Here is a 19,865-nt window from a genome sequence, read left to right as displayed (position 1 = left end):
TCAGGTTTTGAATGATGTTGCCCTTCCAACAAGTGGGGGTCTGTCAGAGCAGCTTCCTACTGGAAGAGAAACCAGTGACGTGGAGTCTGAGTGCATCATTAGTGTAACTTGGCTTTTTACACTACATATACCAGTCCTTGAACAGAGGTGGCTGAAAACGGCAAAGAAGTGCATGCCAATGCCGTCTTGTGACTCTGTCCATAATAGTAATTTCAAAGGCTAGAACTGGAGTTTTTAATATTTCCAGCTTGGGCATCAATCCTTCTTTTCTCTGCATGTATTTTAGGCAGGGGCCAGTCTTTAAAGGGAAAGGCCCAATCTCAAAGAGGTGTCTTGGATGAAGATCTGGTGTACTGAGGTGTTTTCCTGCGGTGGGGCCTGGCCCCTGACTTCTGCTGAAAAACAGGCTACTTGTCATTTGCATACACCTAAGCTATTGCTCAATTTTGCATCTAGTACACACTATGGGGAGTTGACCAGATTCTGAACTCAGCTAAATCAGTGCAAAATCTAGCATAAACTCCATTGGTTCACACTGGGTCAGGCTGTTGATGTCATTGGATTTATACAGGTGTAACTGAGGGCTGAATCTGGATTTAGAGCACTGAGGTATACCTCCATGGGAGCTCCAATCATTCATTACGGTCTATACATGTCCTGTGCTTGAAGACTGCACACATAATTGTGTTCAGCATCTTTCTAGGCTACTAGGTCTACTGTATTAGGATCCAATAGACAGTGTATTTACACACACAGAGTACACTGGCTGGAATTAAAAAGCAAGCCTTGCATAGCAATCCTATTACTCTTCCGAGCCGTGGAGAACGTTATTGCCACAGCTGCAGTGTCAGGGGAGTATTATTCTACCAAAGCAAGATTTCATCTTTGTTCCTCTCCTCCACGGTCTGCGGAATGGGCAGAGAGGGACGACTGGTCTTTGCTTGTGACAGCAAAGTGACTTGCAAAGAAAAAATGGACTTGTCAGTAGGTCTGGGGCGTTTGAGGATTTTTATTGCCTCTTTGTTATTTTTAAAGGCCTAATAGTTTTCCTTTCAGTTTGTTTATCTGAATATTATCATTAGAAATTCAGCTTTTCTCCCTCTTGTTTTTCCTGGAAGACTCTATGGGTGACGGGAGACCTGGAGGGATTGTGATGTCAGAGATACCAAGGAAGTGTGTTTGGGCAGTGCCCTACCACAATGGAATCGCAGTCCAGGAAATAATAAACAATAGTAAAATGCGAAACCTGATCACTCAGAAGAATGAAGATATTTTTAGTCAGGACGGTTTAAAACTCTTTATTTTCTTCCTGGGTATTTTTGGCTAATGCCTCTCTAATGCTCAGAGAGTTCATTCTAATGCGTTCAGCGCCCGGACCTGTTAATTCAAGGCTGAGAAAGCTCAGAGCCCGCATCCCCGAGACATGCATTGAGTCCTCCAGCAAAACCAAGGGAGACCATGTTTGACAGACTTGGTATTTCTAAGGTGACAAGCAAGCAGGAATAAAAGGAGAAACAAATAATAAATGCCTCCAGGACTTCTCAAGGACACCAGCCCAATGTTCCCCTTTCATCAAATCACCTTGCAGGCGCGCTGCAAGTCTGACATACAAGCTGACTGGGAATTCTGAGTGAAGGCAGCTCAGCAGATGGCAGCTGATCCTGGCTGTAGTGAGTAGAGTCAGCTGTGGCAGCCTTCACCTTTCAGCATTGACTCCCCATCTTACCTCTTCCGCTTCTCTCCTGAGGTCACATTCATTGGGGGTTTGGTTTTTGTCTTTGATTTCTCATTAAATACAGAAACTCCTCACTTAAAGTTGTCCCGGTTAACGTTGTTTTGTTGTTAAGTTGCTGATCAATTAGATAACATGGTCGTTTAAAGTTGTGCAATGCTCCCTTCTAACGTTGTTTGGCAGCCGCCTGCTTTGTCCACTGCTTGCAGAAAGAGCAACCCGTTGGAGCTAGCTGGTGGGGGCTTGGAACCAGGGTGGACTGGCAGCCCCCTATCAGCTCCCCCTGTCAGCTCCTCACTCCCCTAAGTTCTCTGTGCAGCAACCACCCAGCAGGCTATCCACTGTCAGCAGTTCAATGTCACTTCCCCCACCGCCATGTGCTGCTACTGCCCCCTGCCTTGGAGCTGCTCTCCAGAGCCTCCTGCTTGCTGTGCAGGGCGGGGAGAGGAGAGATGATGTCTGGGTATCCCTCTCCCCCCTGCTCCTGCACCCCACTTACCCCATCCATAGAGCAAGGGGGACATGACAGGTCTCAGGATGGAGGGAGCTTGCTGGCAGTAGCTGCTGTCTCAACTTGCTGATCTGTTTACAAATGCAGTGTACTTAGAGTGGGGTCAGCGTACTTAAAAGGGGCAATGCGCATCTCTCTCTCACACACACTGTGTCTCTCTGTCTCTGTCTGCCATGCTGTCTCCTCTCCCACCATTCGTGCTGCCTTGTAGAGTGTGAGGCTACATTAACAATGAAGTGTTAACCCTTGAGGGCTCAGCCAAATGCTAGTTCATCATTTAGCAGTAAGGCATTCCCTGGGAAATATCCCACTCTCTGACTTCACCACCTCAACCAAGCTTTACAATCATCTTTGCTGTGTACAGTATTAAGTTGTTTGTTTAAAACTTATACTGTGTGTGTGTAGATAGATAGATAGGAGTCTTTTGTTTGGATAGGAGTCTTTTGTCTGGTGAAAAAAGTGTCCTGGAATCTAACCCCCCCTATTTACATTAATTCTTATGGGGAAATTGGTTTCACTTAACATCATTTCGCTTAAAGTCGCATTTTTCAGGAACATTACTACAACATTAAGCGAGGCGTTACTGTAACTTCTTTCCAATGCACACACACCCCAGTGCCAGAACAGAGAACAGTGCGACAAGGACACTTCTAAACAGCTCCATGTTTCTTGAGCCAGTGGAGGGGAAAGGGCTCCTTGAAACCCCTTGCGGTCTGTTGTGTCAAGTCCTCCTTGGATACTGCCTCCTTAGTTCAGTGCGCAGGGACAGCACAATCTTCCTCCTTATCAGAAGAGTCACAGGCTGTCCGGATGCTGGAAGCGTTCACCCCTCACAGGGGTGTCCCCAGGCCAGGTTTGGGCTGCATGGAGGGAGTTTCCAGGGCTTTGTCTATGGCTTTTATAGGATGAGACAGAGGATGCAGCTTTCTGCAGCTGACAAATAACCTGCTGCTGTATCAGAGACTGGGCCAGGAACCTCCAGAGCTAAGCACGGGAGCACCTGCAGTTGTGGTTTGTGCACAGAGGTGGCCCTGAAGGAACACACCCTAGGCAGTGAGTTACACATATGGTAGGATGTCATGATACTTTTTCATTGGCATCATTTGTCCTGGCACCATGTAGGGCTGCCATCCCTAACCAGCAGCCTTTTTCCCTGGGGCAGCACTGCAGTCTGACGAGGAGGAGGACCTGTGAGCGAATGGCTGAAGGGACAGCAAGGGAGCCTGCTGTTTACTCCGACTGCAGATGAATGAACTATGCTGTGTGTGCATGCGCGTGTGCAATCCCGGCTAGCATGGCGCGGCTGTTTGTCCCCCTCTAATGGCTAACAGAGGCTGGTGAGTCTGCTGCTTCCTCTGTGCTAATGCAGTTGCTTCTTCAGCTCAAGCTGCCGGGCTCATGCATTTAGACTCGTGCGTTCAGTCCCAGCAGCTGATCCAATTAGGAGGCGCCATTACACGTGCAAACAGCTTTATTCATTCTGGGCTAGATCCTGCCCTCCCAATCTCACACTGTGATATCGCCCCAGAATCTGGCCTCAAATAAAACCAATGGAACTCTTCCCAGGGTGCAAGTCAGGGTGGCAGGATCTGGCTTAAGGGTGATGTAAGCTAAGCTATAAAAGTCGCTTATTTGAGAAGGAAACAGAATAAATCTGATTGCTCCTGGGAGAGCCCTTGGAATGCACAGCCTGGATGACACCACATACAAGTACTTGTGGGGTAGATTACACTGATGAGCCAACCTCCAGCACAGGCAATCTGCCTTGGGCAGTGGGCGGATCATGAAAAAAGGCACCATTCTCATAGGCATGGAGGAACACCCAGGAACAGCCTGCTGGTCAGTGCTACCGAAGGACCATAGCTGCTTGGGAACATAGCTGCTCCTCTCTGTCAATAGGCCAGGCCCCCTGGCTTTCTCCAGTCTCTTTCATTCATTTGTGCCCCATCTTTCCAGCAGGCACTTGCTATTTGTAGAACCAGCAAGAGCAGGAGATCTGCTGGTTCATTGTGAGAGCTGGTAATGGCAGGAAGTGGGTTTAACCTCTCGGAGAGGGCAGATTAGCCTCTTCCATCTCTACCCCTCCCAGCCCTGTAGACTCTTGAACATATCCCCAGGCCTTCTTCCAAAAGGACAAGGAGAGGAGCTCAGGAAGTGGTATCAGAGTCACAGGAAGGCGACCCTCTGTGGGGTGAACTCACTTCAGGCCTATTCCCTTTCTGCAATGCCAGTAATATTTGTGGGGGACCAGCCTGCAAATTCCCAGGACACTGCCTTTTGTTTCCCTCTGATGTGAAGGGACCAGACCCTCCCTCCAAGCTAATTGACCTGCAGTCGAGTCTGGGAGGCGTGTTCTCTTTGCGATGGCTGATCACACTGCCTTAGTGCTGACCAGGACCGGCGCTAGGGTTTTGAGCGCCCTAGGCGGACGGCAATTTCACCGCCCCGTGCGCTGGTCCCGCGGCTCCGGTAGAGCTGCCGCAGGCGTGTCTGCGGGAGGTGTACTGGAGCCGTGCGAGCAGCCGACCGTCCGCAGGCACGACTGCGGCAGCTCCACGGGAGCTGCCTGCCACCCCTTCCGGACACCCTGGACTGCTGGCTGCCGCAGCGGCAGCCGGCAGCCCGGGGTTTCCCTGGGCCAGGGGACCCCCACCCCTGGGCTGCCGGCTGCTGCGGTGGCACCCTGACCCGGGGGACACCCTGGGCTGCGGGCTGCTGCAAAGGCTCCCTGACCCGGGGGACACCCTGGGCTGCGGGCTGCCGCGGAGGCGCCCTGACCCGAGGGACACCCTGGGCTGCCGGCTACTGCCGGCAGCTCAGACTCCCTTTCTGTCCCAGCAGCAGCGGCTGCTCAACCATTTAAAAAAAATTGGGGGGCGCTGCTTTTTGGCTCCCTCAAATCTCGGAGCCCTAGGCAACCGCCTAGTCCACCTAAATGGTTGCACCGGCCCTGGTGCTGACCCTTTAGCCGGCTGAGAGCCAGGGGGATCCAAAAGGGCTCCTAAGGAGTCAGCACCAGAGAGGAGACATCCCCAGCTCACAGGCAGCGTCTCCTTGCTGGTCTGGAGGTGTCTCGGCAGCCTCCAGAGCCCTGCTCCTTCTCGGGAGGAGAGTCAGTGTCAGGGCTCATCCAGGGTCACTGCCCTGGGGAGCAGAGGACTCACCCAGGATGGTGAGGACAGCCGTTGGTGCTTACGAACCGGTGCTGTGCAGAGAGCGACGGGACCATTCTGCCGCTGTCGACCTGCCTGCCTTAGCAAGGAGGTGATATTTTCCAGCAGATGGGGCAGGGTGATTGCCCTCTGCTTGTCCTTACTGTGTCACAACATGTCCCCTGGGGGTGGGGAGGGGAGGCACTGGGTGTTTGTGCCTCAGTGAGTAGTGTAAGAAGGGGAACCAACGCGCAGGAGAGCTGTCGTCCCTCTAGGGTGACCAGATGTCCCGATTATATTAGGACAGTCCTAATCTTTGGGTCTTTTTCTTATATAGGTTCCTATTACCCTCCACCCCCGTCTCGATTTTTCACATTTGCTGTCTGGTCACCTACGTTCCCCTCGGCTCCCCCATGTCGTTTCACACACCTGCAGGGATTAATTGCTGCCTTTTCTCTTTCCACCCAACCCCAGTTATGTTGTGAGGGTCCATCAGCTGAGGCTGGCTGGAGGGTGGGTGGTTTGTTCTCTTGCCTGTGCTGGTAAGATGCCATAATTAGCATGATGCTGTGGGGAGAGCCGGGATTGGCTTTAGAGCTGAAATGTGCTCTCTGCCTCCAGTGCGGGCTGCATACTCCTGCCCAGTGGAGCATGTGCAGCTATAAATAAGCTGCATGCTTAATGAACCTTCATCACCAGGGGATGATCCAGCCTGGGAGCGAGGCAGGTGCCATCTTTGAGCTGCTCGTGAGTGCCAACCTGTTCCTATGGCTGGATTTAGGTTTCCTTCGAGGGGTCAGGGTTGATGTGCAGCGTACGTGAAAGTCAGAGACTCATGTTACTAGCTAGAGCCAAGACGGCAGAGGCCAGCACTGGGCGAGCTTCATCTCTACCAGCACCCCTGTCCTGACCAGCTAGTCCAGCCTTTGGCTCCCCCTGGCCACCCAGCTCTACCAGGGCCCCTCAATCCTGACTTCCAGTCCTGCCGGCGCCTGCCCCCCACTGCTTTGCCAGTGTACCTCAGGCTTGGCCTGCAGCCCACCCAGCTAATCCTGCGTGCGCTGTGCCCTCAGCGCACCTTAAGCTGTGTCCAGATATTGCCATGGGGTGGGAGTGATTTCTGCATTTCTGCCGCTGTGCTCCTATCCCGTCCTCTGCCTCATAATCGCTGTTTGTTAGTCACAGCCGTGGCCCACTCCTGCAGCTCCTGATAGGTGTGCTTCCCCTTCAAATGAACTGAAATGGGCCATCAGCTTCATTAGCTTATTAATTTTCTCTTCACTGGACATATGGCGTGATTTCGAGGCACCCAGGGAAGAGCCTGGATTGGCTGGTTGTAACAGAGGGCTGGAGAATTAACCTGTCCTTCTTGAGTTGAGCTGGGAGTGGCTTCCACTTGTATTTTCCTAGCAACCTCTGGCTTCAGTTCCCACGTCTGTTCCTTTGCAAAGGCAGAGTGCTCCCATCATATCCTGGATCTGGTTGATAGCCCCACCTCTGGGCTGTCTTCCTTTGTTTCAGCTGCTCAGAAAAGGAGCTTTTTAATCCCCTTCCTTGCTGAATTCTTTGTAGCCATGCACCAAACACAGTGCTTCATTGGCCATGGGATTAAGGGATCAAGATGGCCATGCAGTGCCGAGTCTGTTGGCCCAGGACCCTGGCTTTGTAATGCAGGGTGCTGCTTTCTTTCTGGAGACAGCGCTGCACTAGCTTTCTGGTCCCCCTTTCAGGGCTTGTCTGGGATGAGCAGCCGGGAACCTGATATCAGGCCTGCTTAAAGTGTCTCAAGTGCATGAGTGATTGCAACTGCAATCAAAGGGAGCCTTCAGGTGAGATCTGTGCATGGAGGGGAACAGCAGCCGAGCCTGCGTTATCTGCAGTTCTGTTTATAACTCCCGTCCTTGCAGCCTTCCTCCATGCCAGAGTGTCATGGTTAGGAGCAAGGACAAAGCCTTTGGAAATCAGATGAGCATCTTATCCCCTGGGCTTGTGATAATTGTCAGCCTTGAGCCCCAGCCAGAGGTGTCTTTGTGCTTTTCCGCGCTGTCAGATGGGTCTGCGGCACCAGCCAGGCCTGGCAGAAGGCTAACTCTCAACCACTTGGCATTTGCAAAGCAGGCACTCCAGTTTTTCAAGAGGCATGTTGGAGCAGGGGAGGAATGATGGAGAGAGAGGCTTCAAACACCAGCCAAATTGCCCTGAAAGCCGTTCTCCGTGTCGCACTGCAGTTCGCCAAGCAGCAAATGGTGTGCACAGCAAGAGTGGTGGGGAAAGCAGTGCTGCCTGTTCCAGGTCCATGAAGGGGCAGCCAGAAAGCTTCACAATAGTCTGCTACCGAACTGCTCGGTGCTGTGCCACCATGGCTGCAGCCTGCCTCACTCCCCTACCATGCCCTTCTCTCTGCTTCCCTTGGCCACTGAGCAAGGTGCACACAAGGAACATGGTTCGGGCCTGCTCTCTGCAAGGTTAGGGGTCCACTGGGAGCTTCTCTTTAATACATCTGTGGGCCAGATTCATTCTGGTGTGACTTCATCTCAGTCAGCAATCTATTTGTCTGATGCATCCAGCGATGTCAATAGGCCATGCCAGGAACTCAGCGTCAAAGGTCAGCACGGCTGGCTCTCTCTCTCTGGATGGAATGAGAGCTGTGGTCTCGCAAATCCCAGGGCATCATGGTCATGCCGGCAAGGAGAAGACTGAGTTCTTCTGGCACTTGCATGGCTCTTTTGGTTGTTTTTTTCAGACAGAGAAGCTCCAAGCTGGATAACTCAGGCCAGGGCTACATTACAGACATGTCAGTCAGGAGCATGATGAGGTGTCACCCTGACTGACAGAGCCTTGTCAGCAGGAACCTTAGGTGCAGATGCAGCTGTATTGGCAATGCTGCGCTTTTACCAGACTAGCTTATTTTGCTAGGGGCAGCACTTGCCTGAATTATGCTGGCAAAAGCTCTCCTCGTGTAGACATGATCTCAGGCACTGGCTGGGGTAATTAGAGCCATGGGTGCTGAAGGGAGGAGCCGTTCCCCAGGGAGCAGCAGGTGCTGCTATCAGTGCAAAGTTCAAGCTTACAGGGACACACTCAAGTACTCTAGACCCAAACCTGAGGTCTTGCAAACACCAAAATTCAGTTAAAATGGCTTTTTAATTTTTGAGATGTAAGCATCCCCTGCCATTGCACCGCCAGATAGGAGCAAGGCTTGGAAACTGACTAGTGACACTCATGAAATTGACCAGCCTATTCCCTGTCCCAAGCTCTGTGAAATGCCCAGAGCAACCAATCAGCAGGCATGGTGAAAAAAAAAAGAGAGATAAAAGTGGTTTTCAGCTGGAATAGCCTTCTGCACTGGTTGTAATGCAGGAGGGAATCAGGAGTGGGGGCTATAGTAGGAAGAGAGCCTGAGACATAAGCCCTTGTATCAAAGGCCTGGTATGAGGCAGGGCAGAATTTGGCAAGAACAGAGCTGGTATTGGAAAAATACACATTCCTGAGAAGTGCTAGTCACAGAGTGTTCACACAAACACATCCTGATATCAAGTGGTACCATAACATCCCAATATCAAGGATGGTACAAAAACATTCCCCAAGGATAACAGGAACACACTGACCCCTCCTAAAAGATATGATCAGGATGTAATAGAGATGTTTTGATTGAACCAACATGTACAAGGTGATGGGTGATAACTAGCAACTTCAGGGGGTAGTAACTAATTATGTCAAAGGTGCAGTACTAACTTGTTTGTATTGGGATATAAAGATGTATCTCAGAGGGAGTATCTATGTCTGGCCTTAGGGAGGAAATTCCTGCCATTCACTGAGCTGGTCCATTGTTACAGGCATAAAATGATTAGTGGTCCGATAGAGCCTGTGGGATACTAGTACATGCTTTGTCGACAATAAACCTGGCTGGGTGCCTTCATCCCTTAACGGATCTTGTAGTCATTGGGTCGTTCGCTCGAGGTCTGCCGTGCCAGCTGTCTGCGCAGGGCTGGGGCGGCATACAAAGAGAACACATACACATAGCCAAACATCTATCAACATTTAACGACACTGGTGACCCACAGCTGATCTGGTAAGAAAGCAAGCTGTTCTCTGTAGGAATCACTGTGTTTTGCATGTGTGCCCACTGCAAGGGGAAATCAACGTCGTACCCTGCTGGCGTATGCAATAGTGAAAGTCCCTTCCCTGCTCTTAATGCAGAGCATCTGGGCTAGATCCTGCCCAGTGAGGGAACAGGGCACAGTTCGGACCTGAGCTGATCCCCAGTGGGGGATGATTGTTTGTTTGGGGGAGAAGGCACAAACAGCCCTAGGAGCAAGAGCAGTGTGCTGACCTTGTGCCTGACACAGCAGATGGCCAGCCCCTGTCTGATGAGGAGGAAGACCCCAGGTGCACTGGCCAGCTTTGGGACCTCGATGAAAACAGGGAGCCTAGGGCCCTGCTGCCAGAAGACAACAGTCTCTCTCCATTTCCTAGAAAAGGAGCCTCATTTCCTGGAGGTACTGGTCTAAGGGGCCTGCCAGGAATCCCAGCCAGCAAGGTTAGGGAAGGCAGGGGACTGCTTCTCCCTGGTGTGGCTGCCAGCTTTGTCTGATGACTGTCACAGTGCCAGATGGTGGCAGTTGGAGCCGGATGCCTGCTGATAGGATTGAGCCTGGTGGACTCTGGAAGGGCACTCGTTCTGGAATGCAAGGAAGGGGCTGCTCATGTGCCAGGCTGGATTGGAAGCTGGAGGAAGTACTTGTCTCTAACCGGGCATATTGGCCCTTTAAGAGTAGAGGGGGCCAGAAGATCCCATTCCAGGGCATTGGAGTGAACAGAGGCCCAGGAAATGGCCTCGTAGCAGAAGAGGGGAAGCGGTCCTGGGGAATTAGGAGTTGGATGGGGAGAACCACAGGACACTGTTCCTTTAAGGGCCAGGGATCAGAGTGAGCGGGGCTCTCCTCTCTCACAGCCAATCAGCAGGAGCTCTCTGGAGGAAGGCGCTATATAGACTGCCTGTCTCCATGGGGCTGAAGGAGAAGAAAACCAGGGCATCAGGGCTGAGCTTCAGCCAGAAAGGGCTGGGACTGGCAGCTATGTGTGCGGCAGACTGGGACAGAGGAGGAGCTTTCCAAGCCATGCAGGGGATCAAACTGGCAGCCCTGCTGTAGCAGCTCGTAGCATCTGGAGCTATTCTCTCTTCCAGTCACATCTCTTATCGTTTTCCCTGGGATGATCTCTGCTACCGCAATCAGCCCGTCTCATACAGGCTCAAAGATCCGTACTTCAGTCTGGAAACAGGCACAACGGGACAGGCATCAAGCTGCTTTTCGAGGAGAATTCACTCCTCTCCAGACAGCTCAGGAGCCTATCTTGGTTCTCTTTCCTTAAGCTGGTATTTAAATGTGGCTGTGTTGGTTTCAGTGGAGGGTGGAGGGGCAGAATCTGATGAAAAGGTGGGCCCAGCCCCTTCTACACACAAGCTCCTCACCTCAGTCCCTGGAAAAATCATGGAGCAGATCCTCAAGGAAACCATTTTGAAGCACTTGGAAGAGAGGTAGGTGATCAGGAACAGTCAACATGGATTCACCAAGGGCAAGTTGTGTCTGACCAACCTGATTGCCTTCTATGATGAGATAACTGGCTCTGTGGATATGGGGAAAGTAGTGGACATGATATATCTTAACTTTAGCAAAGCTTTTAATATGGTCTCCCACAGTATCCTTGCCAGCAAGTTAAAAAAGTATGGATTGGATGAATGGATTATAAGGCGGACAGAAAGCTGCCTAGATCGTCGGGCTCAACGGGTAGTGATCAATGGCTCCATGTCTAGTTGGCAGCTGATATCAAGTGGAGTGCCCTAAGGATCAGTCCTGGGGCCAGTTTTGTTCAATATCTTCATTAACGGTCTGCGGTGGACTGCACCCTCAGCAAGTTTGCAGATGACACTAAACTGGGAGGAGTGGTAGATACGCTGGAGGGTAGGGACAGGATACAGAGGGATCTAGACAAATTAGAGGATTAGGCCAAAAGAAACCTGATGAGGTTAACAAGGACAAGTGCAGAGTCCTGCACTTAGGACAGAAGAATCCCATGCACTGCTACAGACTAGGGACCAAATGGCTAGGCAGCAGTTCTGCAGAAAAGGACCTAAAGGTTACAGTGGATGTGAAGCTGGATATGAGTCAACAGTGTGCCCTTGTTGCCAAGAAAGCTAATGGCATTTTGGGCTGTATAAGTAGGGGCATTGCCAGCAGATCGAGGGACGTGATCATTCCTCTCTATTCGACATTGGTGAGGCCTCACCTGGAGTACTGTGTCCAGTTTGGGGCCCCACACTACAAGGAGGATGTGGAAAAATTGGAAAGAGTCCAGTGGAGGGCAACAAAAATGATCAGGGGGCTGGAGCACATGACTTACGAGGAGAGGCTGAGGGAACTGGGATTGTTTAGTCTGCAGAAGAGAAGAATGAGGGGGGATTTGATAGCTGCTTTCAACTACCTGAAAGGGGGTTCCAAAGATGATGGATCTAGACCAGGGGTCTCAAACATGCGGCCCAGGAGTTATTTTCTGTAGCCCGTGAGCTCCTTACAGCCCCCCCCAATCCTCCAGTGTTTACCTAGAGCGGCTCTGGCCTGGCGCGCACCGGCTGCAGGGCAGGATCCCTGCCTGCCCTGCTCACGCACTGCTCCGGGAAGCGGAAAGAACATGGGAGAAGAGAGGCGCAGGGGCGTGTGTTTATGTTACTTCAGGCACCACCCGCAGCAGCTCCCATTGGCCGGGGTTCCCCATTCCCGGCCAATGAGAGATGCTGGGGGCAGTGCCTGAAGCAACAGCAACACACGCCCCTGTGCCCTTGCTCCCCTACGTTCCAGCCACTTCCCAGAGCAGCAAGGGGGCAGAGCAGGGCAGGCAGGCAGGGAGCCTGCCCTGCCCCCAGTGCGCGCTGGGCCAGAGCCTGCCCCTCGAACCCCTCCTGCAGTCGAACCCCCTGCTCTGAGCCCCTTGCCATACCCTGCACCCCAACCCACTGCCCTGAGTCCCCTGCTGCACCTCGACCCCCTGCTGTACCCTGCACCCTGACCCCCTGCCCTGAGTCCCCTGCTGCACCCCGCACTCCTCTTGCACCCCATTCCCCTTCCCTGAGCCACCTACTGCACCCTGACCCCCGGCCCTGAGTCCCCTGCTGCACCCCGCATTCCTCTTGCACGCCATCCCCCTTCCCTGAGCCACCTACTGCACCCTGTACCTGACCCCCTGCCCTGAACCCCCTGCTGCACCCCGCAGTCCTCCTGCACCCCAGCCCCCTTCCCTGAGCCGCCTGCTGCACCCTGACCCCCTGCCCTGAGCCCCCTGCTGCACCCCACACCCCTCCTGCACCCCAACCCCAAGCCCCTTCCCTGCACCTGACCCCCTGCTTTGAACGCACTGCCACACCCCACACCTGTCCTGCACCCCAACCCACTCCTATGAGCCCCCGCTGCACCCCTCCTGCACCCCGATGATCTGCCGTGACCCCCTGCTGCACCCCACCCCTTCTGCACCCCACGCCAACTCACTGCCCTGAAACCACTGCCGCACTCCTTCTGCACCCTGACCTCCTTGCCCTGACCTCCTGCTGCACCCTACACCCCAACTCCCTGCCCTGAACCCCTGCCACACCCCACACGCTTCCTGCACCCCCTGGGGGCAGGGAGGGGGCAGAGTTGGGGTGGGGATTTTGGGGAAGGGATTGGAATGGGGGCAAGGAAGGGGTAGGAAGAGGTGGGGCAGGGGCGGGGCCTCATGGAAGGAGTGAAGTGGGGGTGGGGCCGAGGGCGGCGGGGAGGGGGGAGGTGTCAGTAATGTGGCCCTCGGGCCAATGTACTAGTCCTCATGTGGTCCTCATGGTCATTTGAGTTTGAGACCCCTGATCTAGACTGTTCTCAATGGTGGCAGATGGCAGAACAAGGAGCAATGGTCTCAAGTTGCAGTGGGGGAGGTTTAGGTTGGATATTAGGAAACACTATTTCACTAGGAGAGTGACAAAGCACTGGAATGGGTTACCTAGGGAGGTGGTGGAATCTCCTTCCTTAGAGGTTTTTAAGGCTTGGCATGACAAAGCCCTGGCTGGGATGATTTAGTTGGGGTTGGTCCTGCTTTGAGCAGAGGGTTGGACTAGATGCTCTCCTGAGGTCTCTTCCAACCCTAACCTTCTATGATTCCTGCTCACTCATGCCTTAAAGATGTGGGGAGGGCAATGCAGAGAGGAAGTACAGCACTTGAGAACCAGAGGTAGCGAAAGCCCTGGGCCATAACATTCCTGACCTGTCTGCCCCACAGAATCCCCCAGATGCTCTGTAGTGATATACCAAGCCCAGAGAGAGCTGGGCCCTCCTGCTAAGGTCTCTGAGACACTAGCCCCCAGGAAACTGATTCCGGGCTAATCTCTCCCCCACCAAATACCCCAGCCCAAGCTGCTCCCTTGCATGACAGTCCCATGCAGTAGTTTGCTAGCACTGTTTTTCCATGTAAGTTGTGGCTGCAGATGCCAGGTGGAAGGCAGCAAGGGTCTCAGCGATCACAAAGGGAGGGAGGTGACCAGCCAGATAATCTCTTGCTTCCGGAGGTGGTCCGTGCTAGGGGAAAGCTGAGAGGCCCTGCCCCACAGAGTCCTGGGGGCCTTTCAAGCCACATCCCCCCTTCCCCTGGGCTCTCAGCAGCTGGAACAGCCAGGAGATTGGCCCTGATGGCAAGTAGCCTGGGCTGCTCCACTGAGCATGTGTATGTCTCTGTTTCTCCAATCTGCTGTATTTGTCATGTGCCCCTCACTGCAGTGACTAGCCGGGGGGAGAAAGGACCATTCACTGGTGTCCCCATCCCTGAGCTGAAGAGAGTTTTAGGGGGCCTGCTGGAAGGGGATTTGTTGCCAGTCTCCCTCTGGGGGGTGGTGCTGACTCCACAGAGAGAAGTGTCCTGCAGAAAGGAGAGGTTCCTTCTGTCCCCAATGGCAGCACCTGCTGCTGCCAATGTCCTTCTCCAAGTTCCTGTGTGTATGGCCCTAGGCTAGATGGGCCTGCTAGGCTGTGGCAGATGAGCTTGGCTCTGGAGTGGCATGTTACTGGAGTTCTCTTCACTTCCTGTTTTGTGCTGGCTGCACCTGGAGCAGCCTCCTTGCCCCTTGCTGGCTATTGTGCTGAGATCTGCATCCCTAAGTGCCACAGGGTGTTGCTCAGCTCTCAGGCCTGCATCTCAGCTGTGATCTTCCCCTGCCCCTGCATGCACGGAGCTCTCTGGAGACCCCCGCACTGGCCTGCATGGGGCCAGCAAGTCATCAGAGTCCAGCCCCATGCTTCTGCTTCGAGAGATTTTTTGCCTCTTCACCAGGTTATATTTCCTTCTAAACAGCAACAGGTCCCTTCGTTCAGTTTCCTTGCCAAGGATACGGCAGTCTGCTTCAGCGAGGGAGAGGGAAGTGGAGTGTGAAAGAGAGCCAGTGTGTTCCAGCTCCAGCAGTGGGGAATTTGCCGTCTCTCCACCATAATTAAATATTGTTTGCATTGCTTATTGACAGAGCGCTAAGCCGCACTCCGTTTTAATTTGTTCTTTGATAGTCGCCTTTTTCTGCTAATTGATTTTCAGGGTGGTTTTTATTTTTTATTTTTTGTCTGATTTAATACCTGCGGTGCCACTGAAAACAGAGAGGCAAGGTGACACGGAGCGGAGGAGCGAGCCAGGAACCGGCTTGTCCTCGCACACAGCCAGCTTCCCTCGTCATCTTCACCTACACGAGTTGATACACAAAGCTCCAAGCTTGTCTCTGGGTAACAGGAGAGGCTGGAGGGATCTGATAGCTGCTCCATCGCTGCTGCAGAGATGGAGGGGAATTGGCTTTAGGGAGTTCATAGTTACTCCAGTCCCAGCCTCTCCCAGCAGGGTATTTGGGAAGCACAGGCTGTAGGGGGAGTGCCCAGCTATGACTGCCTTGACCTCTCCCAGTAGGAGGCACTGTAGGAATGGGAGAGGAACTTCCCGCCACTCCATTCCCAATAGGAGGCACTGTGGGGAATAAGATTCTCCCAGCAGGGTGCACAGTAAGGAATGGGATGAGGGCTGAGTCACAGCAGAAGATTATGTTGGTTGACTGTGTCTGGGGAACTCGTTTCTGGCGTTCCTCAGACGCCAGCAGCCATAGTAACATGAAGTGTTGTGATGCTGACAGCGCCTTCCATCTCAGAGGAGCCCAAGGCTCTTTCCAAACTCAGTGCATGCAGCCTGACTGAAATGCAGCCACTTCTGGGGTGAGAGGGAAACAAACGTTGCAGAGCGCAATGGCTGGGGCAGGGCTGGCTCCAGGGGTTTGCCGCCCCAAGCAGCCCAAAAACAAAAAAAAAAGCCATGATGGTGATCTGCGGCAATTCAGCGGGAGGGCCTGTGCTCCTAGTGGGAGTGAGGGCCCCTCTGCCGAATTGCCGCCGAACACCTGGACGTGCTGCCCCTCTCCAGAGTGGCCACCCCAAGCACCTACTTGCTAAGCTGGTGTCTGGAGCCAGCCCTGACTGGGAGGAGGGGGAGGGAAATATCCTCCAAGACAGTAGGGCAAACCCCCTCCTCTTCCACAAAGTGTCATGGGAGCTGTAACGTCCACGCAGAGCAGAAACACGCTGTGGGTCTGATTGTTTCAGCAGAGCTGCGTGGCTACAGCACTAGTCATTGTATGGGCTCCGCACCTGGAAAACCAGCCCCTGTGATCTCTAGGGACCCACCAAAAGAGAGATGCACTTTTGGCACAAACTGCCTGGAGCCAACCCTGTAGGGTAACACCCTGCTCAGAGCTGAACTTGGACCTCCGGGACTTCGACCAGCCTTTTCTGTGGAGAGCAGAGGGTTTCTTTCTAAACCCCGTGCCTTGAATGCTCTTGCTGAGGCTCTTTGGGTCTGTGCCTCCAGATGTGATTAGGAGGTGGGCAGTGAGGGGTTAAATTTAATCACTGCACTAGAGTTAGGATTGCCTAGCTCCCCTGTGCATGTGATCGCTTTGCCTGGCTGGTATCCACACCATGCTCTGGTAGTCCCATGCCAACCCGAGCATTCTGACATGCACTGGTGCCTTCATCTGCCCCACATTATGTTGATGCGTGGCGTGGGTCTGGCTGCTGGACCGCCGTGGGATCTCACTGTGCTTGGGCCGCCCTGGGCTAAGTGCTACCCATGCTCGGCCTTCTCGCCACTCGCTCTACCTGTCCTAGGTTTAGCGGTGTGTTGACAAGCTGTGTTCTGTTCTCTTCCCAGGACGATCCAGAGGGAGAAGAGTTTGAAAGGGAGAAGTCCAACTCCCTGAAGCTGGAGTTTACCGAAGATGTGAACTTCAAAACCAAGGTTAACTATTCATATGCCGCCGTGCAGATCCCTACCGACATCTACAAAGGCTGTGAGTGCTGCTTTCTCCTAAATTTCTAGGGACAATTCTGATCACCTAGGCTGACCCCCCCCCGCCCCCCGCCACATAACGTAGGTCAGAGCGCTGCACCCTGTAATTCTCTATCAAGTCAATAACTCTGACTGAGCTAGAGTGTGTCTTTTCTGACCTCAGTGTAAAGATCTTGAGGGAGGGACGGAGGGCCGTGCTCATGCATTAGCACTCCTCTCTCTATTACTGTCTTTGTGCAACTCATGGTTTATGAAAAATAACACACAACCTGTTGACTACCGGAGTCTGGGGACACAAAAGGCTGCCATAAATGTAGAGCTGTTGAGCCCCTGCACGAATGTCCCATCAATGCAGTTCCATGGCGTGGCCTGTGGAAGACGGAGCATGCACCTTCCCCTGGCAAAGCTGCCGTTGGGAGGAGGGGTGTGCGTGCTACAGTTAGTGAACCCCTCCCTCCCCTGTTCAAGGGAGCTGGAATTATAGCAGAGATGGGTCTGACCCCAAAGACTCCCCAACCTAGGGGAGGTCCCATCCACCTCCGGCCATCACAGCGCCCAAAGCGAAGCCTTGGACGATTAGCGGCACTGCACCAAAACCACCCTGTCGCTTTGCCATGGGGTTCTGTCACTTCCACAGCTCTGTAATGAGAGAGTTGGTCCTTGCGAGGCCTCTTGGTATCTCTCTGCCTCCCTCTGTAAGCCACACTCCTGCATGGAAAGTTTGCCTCATGCTGATGCTGGGTGGGCAGTTCCCTTACCTGCAGAACGGCTGGTAAATAGCTCCCCAGTCTCCACTCACAATGGTGCAGCCGTTTTCTCCCAGACCATGCTGAGAATGTCAGCAGCCCAGCCTAATGACTCAGATGAAGCCGTGGGATTGTGTGTGCTGGCCGTAGTGTCACTGCCACTGGTCCGAGGCTGCTCTCCTCTGGTCTCCCTCTCGCTGTCATACAAAAGCCCTGGCCCGTGTTGGGTTTGTGAGCTTGGTGCCAAAGAGCAACCTGATCAAGTAAGAGGGGGCCAACCACCGGGAGCTTCTGCTGCCGGACATGCAATGGATGTGTCTGTATCTCACAGAACTTGCTGCAGCTGAGACACACTGACTCGGTTCCTAAGGGGGCAGGGGAATAGAACAGGACTGTAGCCAAGGCCAAGGTTAGGATGGGACGGCGCAGCAGACCTCGTCTCTCCAGTCTCAGCGTTGCTGGATGTTGAATTGCAAAGAGAGGGAAGGGAAGGAGGCAGGGAAGGGAGCCATGGTCCATTCTCTGCCACGGGACTGACCTGGCTGGCTTCACATACCGGGAAAGGGTATGTGTCACCCCGCTGCCCTGGAACCCAGCCCACGTTTGCTGCCATTTGGTCCTCCGGGACTCTCCATCCTCCTCACCCAATGCTACTGTACAGTCAGGTGCTTGGTGGGTGAGAGGGGATGACCTCCCTCTGCAGCATTAGAGATTGGCCTCTGTGAGAAGTAGGGCCGTGGAGTGGCTGGACCAGTGGTGCGTCCATGGTTGCAGACTGGCCTCGGTTTTGTCATGAGTGGCTAGAGTTGGAGAGCTCTCACACATAGTCTGCCCGGGCATCACTGTCTCCTGGTGAACCGTGGTGTCAGATGGGAAAGGAGCTTGGGAAACGCATGCATAGAAGCCCCAGTTGTATTGCAAAGGGGCCACGGGGTCTGCTAGCTACCCAGCACCATCACTGGCTGGCTCTCACGAGGGAGGTACAGGCACCTACCTTCAGTCTCTATCAGTGAGGCAAAGTCCTCGCCCTCTAACCCCTACGTCTGGGGCTGTCTAAAACACTGCCAGCGATCTCGCCATACCGGGGGTGGGACTAGGCATTGGGTGTTTTCTAAACCTCTCGGTACAGCTGCCTATCTGGAGCCCAGTTACTGCTTGGTCCCTGCGTGGCTGCAGAGCAGCCCTCCTTCTTTCTAATGAGCTTCCCATGCCAACACTGTTAATAGGAGCAGCCGGCCCTGCAGCTTCCTTGGGATAGCTTAGCTGTATTTCACCCCCTAGGCATCGTCTCTGTGTTCCCAGAAAGGGAGAGTGGGAGGGGAGGAGAGCCCTGCTTTTAAGGCCAGCTCCCTGTCCTATAACTAGTTCCATTGGGGTGGAGGTAGGTGCTACAGATAGCACCTTCCAAGTCCTTAGCCTACTGGGCCGTTGTTAAGCCAGAACCCTTCGTGACATTTACCAGAAGACTCCCTTGCCCCTCTGTAACTCCCAGAGGGTGGTCCAGTCACACCACCTCCTCCTGACAGTAGCTGGGACGAACCCTCCCCACTGGACAGAGCATTCTGACGCTGTCCATTGTGGGTCTCTTGCGCTTTACTCCAAAGCATCAGGTCAAGGTACCAGCCTTAGATGGCTCGTTGGTCTGAGCCAGTACAGTGATCCCCTGTAACAGAGACAGACACACGTCCGTGTGAGCTAATGGAGAGGAATGCATTAATTCAAAGGCCCCCCGGGTGATGAGACATATTGCAGAGGAAGTTGTGGTGTCCCCATCACCTGAGATGTTTGAGGTTGGATTTGACGCCGCTGTCTGGAACGTGCAGTGAGGGTGGCGTCTTCATCCAGGAGCCAGGTTGGCGTTCCGCACAGTGGCTAAGCTGCGTTGGAGGAACAGCGTGGTTTGGTGCTGGCTCCTAATGTTGACATGATCCAAAGAGGCATTGCTCTGAATCAGCTAGAAGAATGCTCCTTGCAGCATAGCCGACCTCAATCAGCAGATTAGAGCAGCTCCCAGGGTAGTTAGATTCACCAGAAGCCCAGAAGGAGTTGGCACCAAGTTAACTAGCCCCGGGGTAGAGTCAGGGAGCTGTCAAATAGCAAAGGGATGAGTATGAATTCCCACAGACTGTCTCACTGCAGGGCTTGGGGCTTGAGGGCCTGGAAGGAGAGTCTTCTGCATTGTGACTGAGAAGGAGATTGGGGTCAGCTACCTGCTACCTGCACTGGCTTGCAGAAAATGAGAGCTGTGCTGCATTCGTGCAGGGAGCACTGTCTCACTGAGGTCCCTTCCCACCCAGAGGATGAGGTCTTTCATTTCTGTGTTATCTCCCCCC

General features: G+C 53.5%; 1 protein-coding gene across 2 annotated transcripts in view; it reads left to right on the top strand.

Annotated features, from left to right (window-relative positions):
- CACNA2D2 (calcium voltage-gated channel auxiliary subunit alpha2delta 2) overlaps positions 1-19,865 on the top strand; it is a 667,269-nt gene that overhangs the window by 494,888 nt on the left and 152,516 nt on the right. For both annotated transcript variants that reach the window (XM_030569197.1, XM_030569196.1), the window contains exon 6: positions 16,649-16,787. In XM_030569197.1, coding sequence (XP_030425057.1) covers positions 16,649-16,787 — 139 coding nt within the window. The remainder of the gene's footprint in view (positions 1-16,648; positions 16,788-19,865) is intronic.

The sequence above is a fragment of the Gopherus evgoodei genome, chromosome 7 (genome assembly GCF_007399415.2).
Source record: "Gopherus evgoodei ecotype Sinaloan lineage chromosome 7, rGopEvg1_v1.p, whole genome shotgun sequence".
NCBI lineage: Eukaryota > Metazoa > Chordata > Testudines > Testudinidae > Gopherus > Gopherus evgoodei.
The sequence above is the reverse complement of the archived record's forward strand: the minus strand, read 5'-3'. Positions and strand labels throughout refer to the sequence as shown.